This window comes from Sylvia atricapilla, chromosome 2, assembly GCF_009819655.1.
Source record: "Sylvia atricapilla isolate bSylAtr1 chromosome 2, bSylAtr1.pri, whole genome shotgun sequence".
NCBI classification, from domain to species: Eukaryota; Metazoa; Chordata; class Aves; order Passeriformes; family Sylviidae; genus Sylvia; species Sylvia atricapilla.
This window is the reverse complement of record NC_089141.1, coordinates 111,999,390-112,018,598: the sequence shown is the minus strand read 5'-3', so window position 1 is coordinate 112,018,598 and position 19,209 is coordinate 111,999,390. Positions and strand designations below refer to the sequence as shown.

Below are 19,209 nucleotides of genomic sequence, written 5' to 3'. Positions count from 1 at the left end.
TTTGACTGCTTTGGAACAATTAGTAAATTAATACAATTTCTGGAACTTTAAAAATCATCTGCTACTGGTTTAAGGTCAGCAATGTTGTACTTATTAAATTAACATGGAGATAATAAAGTGACCAAGATTGCAAAGACAAACTCTGTGCCAAAATTGACCTCTTAAACTTATTAATAAAGAGTTCTGCCCTAAAACTGCGTCTGACAAAGTGAGGGCAAGAGAAAAAATCATTATGTGGCAAACGGGGAGTGACTACATCAGCACTGAAGGATTTCTCTTCAAAGCTTCTGAAAGGATATCACTAACCATAGAAAGGGTATTAGAAATGAAAAATTCAAATCTATTCAAAATGTTCTTTGACATTCAAATGGTGAAGTTGTCAGCCTTTGAGGTAAGAGACTTTAGCAGAAGAAATTGAAAGAAAAAGCAATACCCAGATAATGACTCTGAGCATTGCTTCTGCCTAAGCATTCCCAGTGAGAATTTGTATTCTGCTGCTCCAAAGAAACAAGGCATTTATTTACAAATAATGGTCTGATCCTTCTCCTTTCTTTTCCCTACAGCAGTGGAGAAATTAGAACATGGTGCCACTGATAATTGATCCTCCTGGTAGTGCAGCACAGAGCTGTCTCACATGGACAACATCCAAATCCATGCTCAGTGTGGTACAAACCAACACTTGGGAATGTGGCACGTGGCTGTGATGCCTTAAGTTTTAGCTTTCATGTTTTTTAGATTCTGTGCTGCCCAGGGGTGCAGTTCTGAGCCTCATATTCAGTGTCAGTCAGCTCTTCACAAAGCAAGGAGACAAAACAAATCCTTTTCCTGCTGGAGACCAAGGACAATTATTACAAGTTTTCAGGCCCAAAAGTACAAACAATGGTGGGCTGAAGAGAGAAAACAAGAAGAATGGGACCTCACAACCTGAAACTGTAATTGGACAATTAAACCCCAATATGCAAATGGACCAAAACTTATAAAAGTGTGAGACCTCGTGACTGGGCATCCATTTTGTGACCATTTTAAATCCACCATGGGTGTAGCCCTGGTCAGGCTCTTGTTTTACCCAAGATGTACCATTGAAGGCCTTTTAATAGATATCTGCTTTATTCTCTAGCTCTGCCCAGTCTCTGTTCCAGCTGAGCCTTCCCAAGGCGTCATGTGTGTTGTAGCCAGGAGTGAGCCTCATTCAGGGGAGAACATGGAGAACAGAAGGAGAGTGCTGGTGGGAATGGCTCCTGCCACAGTACTGGGGCTGGAGAAGAGAAGGTTTGGGGGAATGCCATCAATGTACAGAAATACCTGAAGGGCAAGAGGACAAGAGCCAAGTTTCTGTCAGTGGTGCCCAGTGAGAAGACCAGGGGCAATGGCCACAAGGAGAAACTCAGGAACTTCATCCTGAACATCAGGAAACACTTAATGTGAGGGAGACTGAGCCCAGGCACAGGCTGCCCACACAGAGGGTGGAGCTCCCATCCTTGGGGACATTCAGAAATTATCTGGGGGTGTTCCTGAGCTACCAGGCCTTGCTGACCCTGCTTTAAGCAGAGGGGCTGGACTGACCAGTGCCCAGATGTCCCTCTGGACCTCAACTTCTGATTCCATTACTTGGAAGGATGATGTCAGCAATGGGAATGAACTGGGAGAGCCTCTGCCAGCACACAGGAGCTCAGTCCTCATCCTGATGAGCAGGAGTGTAGCCCTGGTTCATGTCTGAAATGGTTTGGTTTCTGAAATTCCTTTCTCAAGGAACTTCCTGTAAACAAGAGACATGTTTTTGTAACTGCAAATCTGTTTACATTTTTTCCCTAGGAGGGATTTCTTCTTGATGTCCCTCTGGTCTGACCAATGTGATTGAAGAGGTTTGTCTTTGCTTTACCAATCAAATTAGTCTGTGTAAAATAGTATAAAAAGAGAGACACATCACAAAAATAGAAGAGCATTTTCAGCCTTCTGAAGTGGGAGTCTTTGTGTCATTGTAGTGTACAGCAGTGTCACAGGAGCTCTGCTCCAGCTGTGCTGTGCCTCTGTGAGGGGCTGCGCAGCACAGGCACAGCAATTCCAGGGCTGACAGTGGGATGGGAACACAGCTGGTGCCCTGGTTATGCCAGCTCTGCTGTCAAACACAACTGGAGACAGTTGAGGTCAGCAAGGCAAAAGTGCACAGAGCATCTCTTTCATAAATAAATAAATAAGGATGAGAGAAGAACCTAAAATATGCTGTAAAGGAATATTTGTGATTCAATGAATGTGAGTGGGCTCAGACAGGAGAGTCCATAACCACTGAGCCACCCAGCTGGGCTCTGTTCTCTTCTTCACAGCAAAAGTGGTGGCTCTAGACAAAATCCCAACACCCAGCCTGCAGCAAAGCTGGATTAGTGTCTTAAGTCCAGAGAACATTACCTGGAAGTCTTTGACCCAGCCCTGTGAACTGCTGCAATCAGATCTGTACTGCTTAATAAAAGTGCTGGTGGATTTTTGTTTCCAAGCAGGGCTGGATACAGATCACATTCTTACACATGAGTTAAATCCACGTTTAATTTGATGGAATTCTCTCCCTGGCTGCAGAAGAGTGAAGCACAGAACTGCACACAAAGAGGCATTAGTAAGGAAGGTGCTATAAAGTTCTGTGGTGACACAGGCATGTGGTTTGGGGTGACGTCTCTTTTCTTATCAGAAAATCTAGTCCTCAAGGAATGACTAGAAAAAAGATGAAAGAGCTAAAAAAGCACCAAGGCCAGGACCAAAACACCTATTATTTAAAAGACTGTGGTGGAAATGAATTTTTCAAATAATCTGCATTCTATCAACTGAAATTTCAGCATTTATATTCACCAAACTCAACAAGTAAATTCTGAAATGATCAGGGGACAGAAACAATCCAAGAGATTTCAGAAATTGCACACTGCAGTAAACTACATTTTGGTAAAATTTGTAACTTACAACTAATCATTCAACCTAATATTTTTTTTACCCATTTACATAGATATGGAACATATTCATGAGAGGAATGAGAAGAATGGATGGCATCAATATATTAATTTATGATAGTATTTTAATCACTAGAAGAATAACTTGGCATGAATATATCTGGGAAAAGCAATTTAACATAATAACTAAAGTCACAAATATAATTTTCCAGAAAAAGTAATAATGAGAATTGCTTTTTTTTTTTCTTTTCCTTTTTTTTTTTTGCTTGATGGAGAGGCAGGAGGAAAGCTGTTTTTGAAATACAATAAAGATTGATCACAGAACAAAAAAAAAGTATATGAGACACTGAAGGCCATTACGGTAATTTACCCAATAAATTCTGGAAATTAAAATCTAGCATGCATTTGGCTTAATGAAGGCCAGGTATGAATTATTTCAAATTACACCTCTATTTCAGATGCATATGCAATTTTCCCCCTATTGAATCACTAAGTGCAATAGTTTAGAAAATGTCCTCTGCTGACCTAAAAAAGATTTCTCTCCAGTCTCAGACAGAAGGATGAGCATGCAAATGCAGGAGCGGAGTATTTATTTTGTTACAGCTTTCTCCTCTCTAAAAAAAAAAACCTATTTTTTGATGTGCTTACTTGTTCCTGGCCGGGCATCAGAGACATCCACCAGTGGCCCTGTGGCTTGTGACACCGACTGGTAATGGACCGTGTGGGTGACAGTCAGGGACTTCTGCTTGGACGTCTCTCCAAAGTCAGCATCAGTGAGCAGAACGGTTGATCTGTCGTCTGGAAATGGAAAAACAATGAGACTATGAGTACAGGATGTTGGCTTTGCCTTCATTAGAGCTTTGCAGTGGGTCCCCAGGTGTCCCCAGCCCAGTGCCACCACGGGCAGACTCCCTGCTCTCTGCAGGGCCAAGCTGTCTTTGAAGGGAGGGAGCCTCTGTGTTTGAACTCAAAGCCCATATAAAACTAAAGAATAACTTCCATTTTTCCTGCTGATTTCACCTTAGAGACATGCAGCTGGAGCAGACTGTCAAACACCCTCACAGAGACCTGATTTGTGTGGAATCATTTGTGGTTTTAATTCCTTCGTTCCCATCCGTTGTGCACTGCCCTCTTCCCCTTCACTTCCAGAGAGCTCAGATGAGATTTTCAACAGCATATTCCATTTATTTTTTATTAGCATGATTAGCAGTACCCTCAGTGAAACCACCCCTATCTTCCCCAAAGGAGGTCATTAGGGGGTGTTGCTAACCAACCCTCTCTCCCCTTTTTTCTGCAGAGACACAATTATTGCAGAAGGGATGACCCTGACCCAGGACTGTTTTTTGTCTGCAGCTTCAAATAAAGGTGTGAGGTTAAGCCTGACCTTGGGAAGGAAGAAAACTGTGAGTACTAACCTTTACTGTTGTGTGGTTCTGCTCCTATTTCTTCCCTGTGGGGTAGGTTGTATTCACTAAATTTCTACACAGACCTTGATCATTGCAGTGCTATACAGCATTGCTTCCTTTTTAAATTTTTTTTTTCCAGTTGTGATCTCTGTATTGTATTTTTTTTTTGCTCCAAGGAGGAATCTGGTCCACTTGATCATGGATGGATTAATAGCAATAAAACTTTCACTGCCTTTGTGCTTGCAGAACAACTGTTTGGTGTGCTATCAGACTTTCTTTTACAGTCTTTTTACCATTCAGAATTGCAATAAAAGCCTCAAGGATTTCCTGCTGTGCTGTGCTATACAGTTTTGTGATGTGTTCTAAGAGACTGGCAGCAGCAGGACTTCTGGGCATTTACTAGTCAGCAGAGGTTGATCCACTTCTTTTAAGCATCTCTGGGTTTTGTTTTGGATTTTTTAAAAGTTTTTTTTTTAACTTGACAAGACACCATTAGGGTGAACAGTTCTGCACAATAACAGAACTCACATTTTTTACCCAAAGAAGGCTATAAATAGAATAACATTAGGAATCAAACCACTCTGTCTCTGGCAAAAGATGAGCTCTTATTCAGGTTGGGAATAAAGCCTCTTGGCAGCAAACTCTGTCAAACCCTGCCAAAATCCCTGCTTATTCTGGGTGGAAAGCTGCCTCTTACCAGGGCCCTGATCACGTTGCTGCAGTTCAGGCACTAAGAGTATTTCCACTGTAACCCCCCCACTGCTCAGCAGCTGCCACTCAAAAGTCAAAGCTGTCTTTAGAATGAAACCTGGCACAAAGGGCAGACTTCGGGAAGCTCAAATCACGATTTAAAAAGTCTGGAGGTCTCCTTTTCAAACCTGGAACAGCCATGGACAGGAGGTGCAGAGATGCTGCTCTCAGCTTCATGGCTTTCCTCTCTGGCTGCACCACCCCTGGATGCTGGTACATTGTCAGATGTAACAGATTTTATACAGGATTTTTATCCAAAAAAAGTAAAGTTAAAAGTCTAACAAGATCAGTCAGGAGTGTCTTGCCAGTGTGTGCCCATACAGTCACGACATCAAGCTGCATTTCTATTCTGGGTTTCCAGATATTTTTAAATTATTTTGGGAAAAAAAACCCCAAACAAACCCAACACCAAAAAATTCTATTTGTCATGACAGTTCAGTTAAATTCCAGCCCCATGAGAAATCTTGTTTTCTGTTGCGTCAAACAGTTTAGATTTGAATTTTGCACGGATACACAGAAACTGAAAACTGATCAAAACGTTGAAATGCCATGTGCTATGAACAGGTGGGTACAATATGCAACATGTAAGTTTTAAAAGTTAGCTGTAGCAAATCTTCAGATACTGAGAGTGCAGTTTCAGAATTTCATTTTCCCTTTAAGTAATGTCAGTGATCCAACTGCTAGTCAGAGCCAAATGAGAAATCAGAATGAAAATCATAAAGCTGCCAGTCCTCAATTACATTTTCAAGAAACTCTTTCCAACAGTTTCATTTTCCTAATGTCCTGCATTATTTTAGATCCTATACTGAGATTACTTTTAGTGGGAAATGACTCAAAGGGGAGGAAAAAAATAAAGTTCCGTTTCCAATTTACTTTGTAGCTCTTTTCTCTTGATGTGTGCAGCAGGAAAAAGGTGTGGAATAAGGGAATTCTACCTAAAAGAACCTGTTACACTAACCAGGAAAAAAAAAAAAAGTTTAAATTTACCAATGGTCTCCATGGTGTCCCTCTCCTCTATCAGCAGCTGTGCTCTGGGAATGTCTATGTGCATCCTCAGTGTTTGCTGCTGCTTATTAAGTGTGTCTGATGTCCTGGTGTTCTTGCTGAAAACAAAAGAGAAGTGAACACGTTAACATCCAGCCTAATAGAAAAGATATTTGCAAACTTCCTCGTTTTTAATCTGTCCACCTCATAAAAACTAATGTAACCATAATCAGCAAAAAACCACTCACTCATCTGATTTTGCCCTCTTCAGGACAAGTGCGTGGTATTAATTTATTGCATGTGGCAAGGCATTAGAGGAATGCACAGTGTGGAGGGATGTGATCTGTCCTCCATCAGTAGGAATCTGAAAATTTCACACAGTTTTCTTCAAGTGCTGTTATAATGAAATTAATAAAAACACTTTGGAATGGACCTTTTCTCTCACTCCTCATGAATCTGAGTAATGCAGCACACAGCTGATCAAACTGATCACAGCTGGTAGGAAAATGATGTCTGGAGTAATTTCTAATTGTATTTTTATCTTTTCATTATTTTTAATTAGCTAAGTTCCAAATATCACTTTGACTGATAAATGAAAAAGCAAATTAATAACTAGGCGTACTATTAATAGATTCCATAAAATAAATAAAGGCTTTAGTCCCATTGATGTTCCAAGACAAAAATTGCAAATCTTGTTTACATTTGTGGATTATGTCTAATTGATTGATGCAATAATCTAAAAAAGAATATAAACCAATTATTTTATCATCATGCAAATTGAAACAATTTCATTTTGAAGTTTGTGTACCAGAAAATGACTTCTTAAATGAGCTGTCTACCAACAGCAAATGAAAATGGATGGTAAAACCAAGTGCCACAGCATTTCTAGCACAGAGCTTGCATCAAGAAACCTTCAGATTGCACTAAAAACCCAGGAACGTTTTGCCCTTTTAGATGTAATTACTCTCTGGATGAAATGAAATATTTGCAAATACTTCACACAGGGAGGCTGAGGAGATTTGAGACAAATCAGCCAGCACTGTGATCCAGGTGCTCAGGCTTCAAAGAGCTGTAAGATCCAAGTGGAAACTCATTTTCTAGTGTAAAATAGCTGCAGCTCACTCAGTTTAATTCTGCTTTGGCAGTGAATTATTGCTGTTAATGGAATCAGCAGAGGACTGTTAAAGTGATAAGCTCAGTTCTTCTCCAAGTGTTGGAGATTAATCCATGTGTGATGAGCCCACATCTCCAGGAAATTTGTGTTAACTTCCTGCTGTGCCTCAGGTTTGGAGGTTCTCCTGGAGCCCCTTTTTGGAGGAATTTTCTAGCCATGAGGTCAGTGGTTCTGCTCCAAATCCGAGTGAGATCCACATGATATGTGGAAGCACCTCTGATTTTCAACTCCTGGCTTTCTCTCCTGTTGGGGTCCCCAGCATTAACACCACCTATATACATCCCAAATTTAATGTCTCTCTTCTCCTGGGTGATTAGATGGTGCTGTTCTCATCACCTATATATGGATAGTTGAAATGCATTTAAACAGGCCACAGCTGGTGCCTCATTCAGTCATCATGGAAGCAAAATATCAGGACAGCCTCCCAAGGCCTTCCAGACTTTTCTCAGGGGAGAATGGTCATCATAGGGTCTTACTAAAATACATAAATTTTCAAAGACATATAGTATTATCAAATGCAGATAAATTCCTTGCTGTTGTTCTCCAAGTCTCTGCATGGAGTGGATGCCATTCAGGTTGCTGAAATGTTAAGAGAATCAGACAGTAATATTTTAGCTGCATGCCAAATATGCTTGGATACAGGCCCTTGGAAAGTTGGACTGCTCTGGGCTTGCCCAAGGTCACAGAGCAAATGTAGAGCAGCAGTTCCAGTGCCTCACTGCCCTCTGAGTAAAAATTTTTTTTTCCTATTATTTAATCTCAACCTGCCCTCTTTCAGTTTAAAGAAGGAAACTGATTTTTCATGTCCAATTTCAAGAATCTAATAGTTACAGGACACACAGAGTTAGATACATCTAGAATTCTGTGCAGTATATATCTGAGCCCGGGAAATGCATCACTGCACCCCTCTGCACTCATGGGGAGGCAGGAGACAAAGGGATGGATTCAGATTCCTGCTCAGAGAATGCAGATCCCAGAATCTCAGAGCTAGAGCCACTTCAGCAGGAGGAATGCTCTGGATTTCCATTAGTAGAAAGTACTCAACCAACACAAAAAGCATCATTTGGACCGCAGGGAGCAGAGTTTTCCCCAGATCTGCAGTTTTCCTGCTCACCTGACAAGAGAGAATTCCCAATCCCAGCCTTGGCTCCAGGGATAGCTTCATGAAAAACACGTGGCTCTTTCAAGCCAGAGCTGGAACCCAGGTCTCTCTAAATTCAGCAATATTCCCTGCTATTCTTGAGAGTTATTCCTTGGCTTGTGGGCTGTCTCTCCTCCTCCTTGCTGATCTAATTAATTCCCCTGCATGCAGCAGTGACACGGGGTGTCCAAACACAGCACAGGCAGTTGGCAGAAGCAAGGGGGGTGTTGCTGATTAGGATGCTGTCTCATTCTGGCTCAGGGAATTTTGAATTCTTTCTTTGCAGACCACAACAGCTCAGCTTTCAAGTTATAAAATCCTGAAGTGCCAACAGCAATGAAGAGCCTCTAGGGCTTGGAAACAGGGCAAAGAGTTTTAAGGTTTCAGTTTTGAAGCTTCATTAGAAGTATTTCCTAAACTAAATTCAGACAAAAAATATTTTCCTGGTCTGGTGGATGAGGAGTGCACTGATTAATTCTTTAAAGGGATAAAATGTCTGTATCTTTATTTTTTTATATTTGGAGAAATAAAATTCCCAAACGTAAGCATGTGCTTTTCTTTACTTATCAGACCTTGTAAGGATCTGTGTATAATAGAATTAATTCCCTCTGGTTCAAAGAATCTCTGAGCTCCAACTCTTTAGGCACTGGGAGCCTGTCAGGAGACTGAGTCACAGAATCACAGAATCATGTCTTGGGCTGGAAAACACCTTAAATCCCATCTCATTCCAACCCTATGCCATGGGCAGGGACACCTCCCACTATCCCAGGTTGCTCCAAGCCCTGTCCAGCTTGGCCTTGGACACTTCCAGGGATGAGGAGTCCAAAACCTCTCTGGACAACATGTTCCAGTGCCTCATCACCCTCTGAATAAAGAATTTCTTTCTAATATTTAATCTAAACCTGCTCTCTTTCAGTTTAAAACCCTTCCTCCTTTTCCTGTCACTGTCTGCCTGTATTAAAAGTCCCTCTCCTTTTCCTAAGCTCCCTCCAGGTACTGAAATGCCTCAATGAGATCTCCCTGAAGATTTCTCCATCCTGAAGAATCCCAGCTCTCTCTCAGTATTTTGCTGTATTCTTTTACTCTACTAAATTTCCTGGTTTTGTCACTATTTAAAACAGATATTTGGGCAGGTGGCGCTTTGGTCTGAGTACAGCTTTTGAGTCTGTGGATGAAAGGGCCTTTTCCAGAGCAACTACATTGTACAGGGCATTTTGAAAGAGTTTGTTGTAAAAACATACGGGAAATTAAATCAGAATATTTGGGGATAAAAGATTCTTCATCTTATGTTCAAAATTTAAAAATTCAGTGAATGGCTAAATTGATTCAGGGTGAACTGTTACAAAGAGCATGGCTGGACTGATGCCAAAAGAAACATTAAAATGCTGTGCTTATCCAGCAGCAGGGATTTTTATTTGTGAGTGTAAGGTCTCAACAATGAGTTGTGCAGCTCCCATTAAACTGCTGACTTATCCTGCTCCACAGACATTTGACTTACACAGCCAAAGCCAGTGACTCTCAAAGCAAAGACTAAAGCCCCAATTTTAATCCACATTATACACACTCACGAAAATCTCCTCAAAGGCAAAGATACACAAAGCTCTCTCCAGGCCTCAAACCTTCCTGCCAAGCAGGGAATCATCTTTTCTGCCCTCTCCCCAAATACTCCCTTTCTTGATATTTTTATCATAGCAGATTTTGGTGAAATCTTAAAAATATATCAGGGATTTATCATCTGTGACTGTTGTTTTGGAGAGGGCTTATTATTTGATTATTCACATGTTACATCTTCAGGAACATCTGTTGTTTGTGGGCAGCTCAGGTTTTGGTTGAAGATATTTCAGAGATTTGTCACAAATGAGAGCTCCCAGTTCTGGCAAGTCTGCAAATGTAAGCCTATATCCCTTACTTCCTCTGAAGTTCTGATTAAACAGTCATTTGCCCTTGTTCAAACTTTTAGAAAAGGAATATAAAATATGCTTTTGTGATAAAACCAAGAGCATTTGTTAATAAATGAGATCAGAGGAACTGGTTTGATGATCATGTTTCAGTGCTGGTGAAAGGAATAGCCAAATGAAATGGTGGCAGGTGATTTACCTGGAAAAACAGCTCTGAACTAAGGACTGAGAAGGGACCTGCCTGCCCCCTGAGCACATCAGGTGGGGAGGACAAAATTCCTTAATTTGGTAACCATCAGCAAATGAAAAAGTGGGTAAAATCTGGGCACTTCTGCTGGAAGTTTGGTGAAATTTTCCAAGTGTCAGAGGAGTGAGACTGCAGAAGTGGTGACAAGGCTTGTGAAACCAAGCAGGCTTAGGGCACAGCATTATTAGTTTTGCAGAGGGGCTCTGAGTGGTTGTCACTGGGACTGAAAGTCTCCATTCAGGGATTTCAGCTGTCCCTGCTGGGTTTTTTCAGAGAACAGACCTGCTGTGTGTGCTGACCTGTGCTGTCTTCTGTGGCACCAGAAACCACCAGGGCAAATGTTCCTGAAGCTGCTGAATCCCACAGTTTGCTGGCATGGGCAGCCAGGGAGGGGATGACCAGGACTGCATGACCAGTCCTGTTGACATCACTGGGCTTATTCAGGTATGATGGCATAGAGCTGAATTTACACCAAACCCACCTGTCAGCAGGTCTTTACTGAGTTTATTCTTACAATAGAAGTGAATTTTATCATGGGTGAGGAAGTTTGGAGTGTGGTTCGTGTAGTGAAATATCTATGACATTCTCAAATTTGTTACTTGAATATAAAAAATGTTTTCTAGCAACCCAAAATTCATTTGAACTCAAGAATAATCCCTTGGCGATCCCAGTTTCAAATATATGCTCTGGTTCTAAAGTTCAATATTTTCCCTAGACAAAACAATAAACATTGAAGATATGAAATTTCCAGCTTTGAGAGAATTGTGGTGCCAGAATAATCATTATGATGCAATTCAACAACTGAATTAGATTTCTGAATGCTGAGCTGATGGAAAAGACGTGAAAAATAATAAATGGATTTACCTGCTCTTTTATACCTTTGGGTATAAGCAGCTAACAACAGTGAATTACATAAACAGAGCTGCAAGGTTTAGAGACATTCAGAGCTAGAAATTTATTGCCTTTAATCAGATGATCCCTGAAGAGCAATTACTTTGATACATATTATGAAAATATTTTTCAGAGTAGGAAAAACGTCCAAATGGACCTACACAGCTTCTATGATCTCATCTACTAACAGGAGTTATCCATTTTTTAATCATTGTAGCCCCTCACATTGTCCACAAAATGTCTTCTTTCTCCCATGTCTGACCATCAGTGCATCACAGTTCTTAACAGACAGACAAATGGTGTGTTATGGAAAAGGAATAAAATAGAAATAAAAAGTTTACTTCTCCATTTGTCCCTACAACAATTCTTGAATATGATGCTATAGTTTACAGATATTTTTCAATTAAAAAAAACAAAAAACAAAAACAAAACAAACAAACAACAACAACAACAACAAAAAAAAACAACAAAAAAAAACCACCATAAACCCCAATCTGTTCTTACCTCATAAGCATTTCAGCCAAACTCTTTGCATCTGGAAGAAAACAGAAGAAATGTCATCACCAACGAAAATCTGTTTGGGAGATGCATTATCAGCAAGTGATCTGAGTCAGCCATGTGTAGGACCACTGCTGTTTCTCATATCGAATGCCTAAAAGTCCCTAGTTTGCTGAAATTGCATTTTTGCCCCAAACAGCCCAATTTATTTTTTCTGTAGTACCAAAGATGGTAAGAGAAATACAAGTTACCATTGGCTTAACTAGAAAAAAGCTACATAAACATATTAGGAGTAGGAACAATTTAACAAATAATGGGAATCTCTGTTCCTTTGTGCCATAAACTGATGAAAGAAAAAGAAAAGGCAAAAAACCAGGAATTCTGATATCCAGCTCTGGACAAGAGTCAAAGCTAGGCTGGATGAAGAAATTGCCAACATGTAATCTCCAAACCAAATGTAATTGCACGAGATCTGAGCAAGGGAGGTCTCCAAGGACTCAGTTTAGAATCACAGAATTCCTGAGGCTGGAAAAGATCTCCAAGAGGTGCCTGATTCCCACCTTGTCCCCAGCCCAGAGCACTGAGTGCCACCTCCAGCCCTTCCTTGGACACCTCCAGGGATGGGCACTCCCAAGCTCCCTGGGCAGCCCCTGCCAAGGCCTGAGCACCCTTTCCAGGAAGAAATTCTTCCTGATGTCCAACCTGAACCTCCCCTGGCACAAAATTGCTTGGTTGCACTCAAACATGAATATTTTTCCACTAGCAACAATTCAGAACTACTGCTGGGTCTTCAGAGTATGGTCTGCACATGAAACAGAGGATGTTTTATTCCCACATGCATCAGCCCTGCAAAATAAGACACTGCTGAAGGAAAAATATTCCTCCTGTTCTTGTCATTGCTGCTATTATTAGCAGAAAATCCTTTGGGGCTATAATTATTTCAATACTTATCATTTCAAAAGGCACAGCTGAAGTTTGGTTTTTCAGGTAGGCTTCTGTAAAACTTAATCAACATAACACACTAATTTCTGTGGTATCATCCAGCAAGAAACAGGCAGCTCTGCTTTGTTCTCTGCAGTCTGCTGCTAAACAAAATCACTTAAAATGCTGATTCCCAAGTCCTTAAGTTGATCACAGGGCAACAAAACAGCCTTTTGAGCAACCAAGCGAAGCAAATCTGAGAAAAAAGCAATTCCAAGTTCTAAGTCTTCAAACAACTCTTATATGGAAGTTTACATCTCCTCTTTTATCTGCTTCTTGTAAATCTACCAGCACCTGCCAAGACATTTACTGAATTTGCCTTTTTTTTTCTCCATCCCACCTTTTTTATTCCTCAATCACCTCCTGAGTCTCCAACACCTACAACAATTTCCTTACTTGTGATCCTATTAAACATCCTGCCTTTAAAATTCTGAGGATGCAGGCAGAAACAAGCCACCATCTTAACACATCCCTATACCTTGTGTTGAACTAATTTTTAAAAGGAATGGAGAGAGAGCTCTTTTTATTCATTAAAAAACTAGGCGAACTCCCTTTTATCCACTTTTCTGAATTGTATTTATCTGACACAGTGCCAGCTTGCCTCTCTTAAGCTTTACTCCTCACCTACCACTGGAGAGGCTGGAATTCTGTGCTCCCTCTAGGCCTGTTTGCTCCACTCCTTCATTTTCAACCTTCCTCCATCCCTTTCCAGCACTAAGCATGGAAGATTCCTGGTGCAGGGAAGGATGGTTCATCTGAAGTGTCTCATCTAAACCAAGCAATGCTTCATTTGGGCACTCAGAATTCTTATTTTTCACTTGGAATGAGACTGTCTTTGCTATTACCACTTGTAAGTGGTAGTGCCTAGTAGCTGACAATATCTTTGACATCAGTCATAAAGCAAAAGACCAACACTGCTGCTCCCAAAGGAGTTTTGTTACTGACTTCCAAAAACCCAGGAAGGGACAAATTTCTTTGGGAGAATACAAAAAAGCCAAACTAATCTAACACAATAATAATAATAATGACATTGGTTGCAAGTAACAAGGGTTTTTTTCAGCATATTTTATGATGCTTCTTGCTATTCTAGCAGCAGCAGGATCATGAAGACACTGTGCACACATTCTCCCTCTGGCACACATAATCAGGGTGGTTTAAGATGCAAATATTGTTTTCATTCAGCCAGCAGCTTTTTGAAGAAATTGCTGCCTCCTTAAGTGAGGTCTGTGGGTATTTGTGCAAGGAATTCACAACTCAAGAAAAGCAGAAGGGGCAAAGTTGAAAATTATTACAATGTACTACAGTTTGCTTTTCATAATTTTTTCATCATGTTTAAGTGGCAAACAATCCCCTTCACGTGTTCTCAGGTGCTGCCCAGCACACAGATGATTTGCATGCTGCATCTGGAAAAAAATTCACATCAATTCTTGAATGTGGCACGTAAGTGCTCATTAACACAGGTTGATCCTTGCTTAAATAGATGCACAGAAGGTTGTGCACCTTCAGTAAAAAAACCCACCAAACATGAGGCATCTGCAAAGACCATGCAATGTGTCAAAAGCTGAATGAGGAAGTACTGAAGGGAAAAAAAAGCTCCATCAGCTGAGTTCAAATTTGCTAATTATCCAAGCAGACTGTTCAAATGGTGAGTAGAACTGCTGGAGTTAATGATGGGCAAACAGGTTGGTGCGGGATGGGACAAAAACAAAGGTGGCAGGAATATAAAGGGGTCCTCTGTATCCATCAAACCAAAATTCAGAAGCCTAAAAGTAAGTGAATATCACAGAATCATGGAATGGTTTTGGATGGAAGGCACCTTAAGGATCATCTACTTCCACACCCTGCCATGGGCAGAGACACCTCCCACTGTCCCAGGCTGCTCCAAGCCCCGATGTCCAACCTGGCCTTGGGCACTGCCAGGGATCCAGGGGCAGCCACAGCAAATCTGGGCAACCTATTCCAGTGTTTCACCTCCATCACAGGGAAGAATTCCTTCCCATTACCTAATTTTTGGCACTGGGAAGCCATTCCCTGTGTCCTGTCCCTGCAGCCCTTGGGAATTGTCTCTCTCCAGGTTTCCTGGGGCTCCTTCAGGCCCTGCAAGGCCACCCTGAGCTCAGCCCAAAGCTTCTCCTGTCCAGGCTGAACAATCCCAGCTGTGGCAGCCTTTCCTCCCAGCAGAGCTGCTCCAGCCCTCTGCTCATCCTGGAGCCTCCTCTGGGCTCTCTCCAGCAGCTCCACGTCCTCCCTGTGCTGGGACCCACTACAATAACATCATGTGTCCAGAACATCAGCTCCAGGAGAAATGTTATTGTCACAAACCAATGACCAGAGATTTTAATGTGCTTTTCCTGCAGTACCCTTTTGATCAGCAAATTGATAACACTTTCTAAAACAAGCCAGCACCCCTGGCTGTGTCCTATCACCTCCCAGTTTTCAGGTGGTGAAAGCAGGGCTTGAAAAGGGGGCAGTGATGACAGAGGGAAGGGGATGATCTCTGCTCCAGCCAAGCATCACTTCAGTGAAAAAGCCACAGCCATCACTTTCCTTTGCTGGGGCAGCCACCTTTAAAATTCTTAACACACTCGGGTTTGCCCCCTGGGAAATCAGGGACAGTGATAGAGTTTTAAATTGCATCCTGCCACTCCTGAACTATCACGCCGTGCTGATCCTTTCTGCTTGTGTTAAAGTGAATTGGATTTAAAAACAAAGGGAAAACCATTATAGGAGTAGCAGAGCTGGGTCAACAGCCAGGAGAAGGGGCATTAAACCATCAGGCTTCTCTCTGAGAATATCTGCTGAACTCCTGAATGGCTGCATCAACTCCAGCAGCAAAGTCACCTTTCTTTGTGACCTGGCTGGTGGAACTACTAAACTGGGCAAAAAATATCAGGACTTTGCTGAGAACTCTGCTTTCATTATAAAGGAGGAAGAAAAATGTTTAACTGTGCCTACATCCAATCAAGTGGTAAAAGGATCAAGAATGGAGAGGCTGCTGTTATTCAATAGAAATGGGAAATCAAACCCATTGTCCATGAGCATACAAATGTTTGCATGCAGAGCACAGTGCAAAGAAACCTGCAATTCCCACTCCTCTTTGTCAAACAGGTTCAAGAAAACCACATCTGTAGCCACAAAACCAAGAGTTACATCTGTAACTTGCACAAATTATTTTAGAACGTTCCACTGTGGAAATTATTTTTCTGATGTAGCTTAGAGGAAATCCCGATTTAGGAAACAGGAAAATATTGTGCCTCAAAGAAACCCCATCAGGTCATACGAACCAAGTGACAATGTGATATTTCCCTTTCAAAAATTATGTGAAAGTTAATCACAACAATTACTAGAGCAAACCATTTATTTTTTAGTTAGGACGTCAGAAGAACTTCCATACATTTGTTTTAGAGAACTTAGTAAGGAGTTCTCTGGAACAGCAGTTCCTTGTTGTCAGGAAAACTTTTAGAACATGAAGTAACTTCCAGAAGAGCAGAAAATGTCAAACATGGGATCAGTCTTCAAAAAGAATGAGCAAAAAAATTTCTGAATTACTGAAGTCCTATCAGTCTGATCTTGGCAATGCACAAAATAATAAAAAAAAATTGAGTGAAGCTTAATGAAATGAATTAGAAGGATAATTGAGGCCAATCAATACAGACTTGTGGTCAAGCAGCCATGTCAAACAAAGTGGATTTTTTAAAATGAGATTAAAATTTGCTGAGAATTAATGACATTGAAAAAAACTCTCACTCTGATATGACTAAATAACAGTAAAAGGTCATATTTATGTTTCTCTAAAATGAAGTTTTGGGAACTCAAAGTACTTTAAAAGAAAGTAGCATGATGCAAAAATTAACAGAGCAGCCATTTTACACGGATTTCCACATATTCAGACCCAAATTTTAAGCAGAGAATCATTATTCAGTTTTTTTTTTTTTTTGTCCAAAATATTTATCAGTGGTATGGAGTAAATAAAATCTGATTTAAAGGTTTAAAAATGACACAAGAATTTGGTAGCTAAAACATAAGGAAAATGCCAGATCACTCAGAAAATAATCTGGATCATAAGGTCATACACCAAGAACACAAACCAGGGCTGTGTAACAGGGAATATTTTCTTGCTGTAGAGAAATCAGAGAACTGGCAAATTATCTCAATGGATAAAATGTTAAGGATGGAAATGATGGGAAAACTACAGAGAAAAATTAAAATATATTAATCTGTTTCATTTACCAATTAAAACATTAAGAAATTACTTAGTTACCACCATGTGGAAAGAACATCCTTGGAGTCTGAAAATGATACAAAAAAAAAAAAAAAAAAAAAAAAAAAAAAAAAAAAAAAAAAGAACTTCTGTACTGTAGAGAAATAAAACAGGACCAGATGGGATGTCGAGCTGTAGTGCAACAAATTCAGCTAAGTGAGACACAACTTTTACAGAAATGGTAGTTAAATACTGATTTCTTTTATCGAAAGTACTGATGAAATATTTTCCACTGACTGTGTTTAAGTGGAGCTCCGATATTTTTCTAAATTCCTCATTTCTGAGAGGAAATAGTTCAGAGACATTTTATGTTATGCAAAAGCCACCCTGGTCAGTGATCATCAGCCTTCCTCAAGGGACTGGAGCTCAAGATTCTATGAATACTTGTAAATTAACCATGAAAAAATAATGTGCACAGACATCATTTTCCAGAGCCAAAGGGCTCGAGATATCCTGCTCATTACTGGATGGAATTCCACAGTATTTCTAAGAAGATAAGATAACACTTTCTTTTTCTGTACCACTTTTTTTTTTTTTTTTTTTTTTTTTTTTTTAAAAAAAACCCAAACTGGGAAGGTAAATGGCTTATAATGTTTTGAAGAAAAAGTGATTATACAAGCTAAAGCATCCAGATGTCCTGATTTCCAAGGCTGTGTATGAACCAGAAGGATGGTTGTCCTCCTTTATATAGGAATTTGCCCATGCCCCTGTCTTTTTCTTTTTTATAACTCCAAAATATTGTTACAAATGACAAAATTAGACCCAAAAGAGAGGAAGGAAGGAAGGTCAGCAGGAAAACATAGGGTTGGCCCAGGTATTAATAGGTACCATGGTCACATTTTGGTTAAAATACAACTAACTAATCAATTTGGTGGCTCCTGGAAGAGATTATGCATATTTTTTTGCAGATGATAAATTGTTCTACCATTAATTGAGATTTGGATTTGAAAGGGTTTTTTTTTTTTTTTTCCTCAAGTACTTTCAGGGAATACTTTCCCAAAAAACCTTTTGCCAGTGCAAAAGCTATAGGGCAGCAGTGTGAGACTGCAAGGGTCACAAACTTGGCTGTGGCTCAGCCAGGGGTTTTGTGCTAGAAAAATGATAAAGCTGAATGAATTCAGAGATCTAAATCTTATTCACGTAACTAACAACTGAATTTGAATAGGGATTAGAGGAAAATACAGATCAGTGACAATGAAAGGGCAGTGAACAATGAAGAGTAGTATAAGTTCTACTATAAAAAATCATGGGGAAAATGCGTTAACAAATCTGAGAATATCTGGTTGTGTGTTCTATCCTACTTATATCTGTCTACTTTCATTTTATAATTTGGAAGTCATGGTTAGCATCTGCTGGAAAACTGAGGTTCCCTCATCGTCAGAACATCTGATTTCATCCTTCAAAAAAAAATTCACTTTTAGGTCGTCGAGGGAAGGAAGCAAACAACAAGAAAAAAGGAAAGTAAATCAATGAGAAATATTTTCCTTTTCCCCATGCCAAATAAAACAATGGATATATTTTTTTTTTTTTTTTTAGAAACTTATAACCAAACGAAAAAGAAGGAATTTCTATAGAAAACACAATACACTGTTCTGCATTGCAGGAAAATGATCCCAGCTGGGGATTACACACTTTGGTCACGTGCAGCCCCACTCCTATTTTCGTGTTCAGGTAGAGAGAAGTTGCACAGACACCACCTTACCTCGCAGCCTCTTCAGCCTCTGCTCCCTCCTCCTCCTCCTCACGATCAGCAGCATCACAAAGAGCAGCAAGACCCCAACCAAGATGCAGGAGATGGTCACCAGCATCTTTAGCCCTTCGTTGGTTCCCAGCCCTTCCTCACTTTGCACGACCGACTTGATGAGAGGAGGGATTGTACCTGGAAACAGGGTCATGCCATTAGAGGCCAATTAAGGAGGACAAAAGATTGAGTTCTCAGGGAATAAGGCACCCTGCTGCTTCAGCTCCAGGCTGAACACGCACCAGGATTTTTCTGTTTGGGGTGGAGGCTACATTTGTGTGTCTAATGGCCATGAACACATAACCAG

General features: G+C 40.5%; 1 protein-coding gene across 1 annotated transcript in view; it reads right to left on the bottom strand.

The window, feature by feature from the left end:
* Positions 1-19,209, bottom strand: part of DSCAM (DS cell adhesion molecule) — a 388,992-nt gene that overhangs the window by 25,624 nt on the left and 344,159 nt on the right. The window contains exons 26-29 of the mRNA XM_066314168.1: positions 18,864-19,040; positions 11,926-11,956; positions 6,074-6,189; positions 3,579-3,728 (exon numbers count right to left, since the gene is read on the bottom strand). Of these exons, the coding sequence (XP_066170265.1) occupies positions 3,579-3,728; positions 6,074-6,189; positions 11,926-11,956; positions 18,864-19,040 (474 nt within the window). The remainder of the gene's footprint in view (positions 1-3,578; positions 3,729-6,073; positions 6,190-11,925; positions 11,957-18,863; positions 19,041-19,209) is intronic.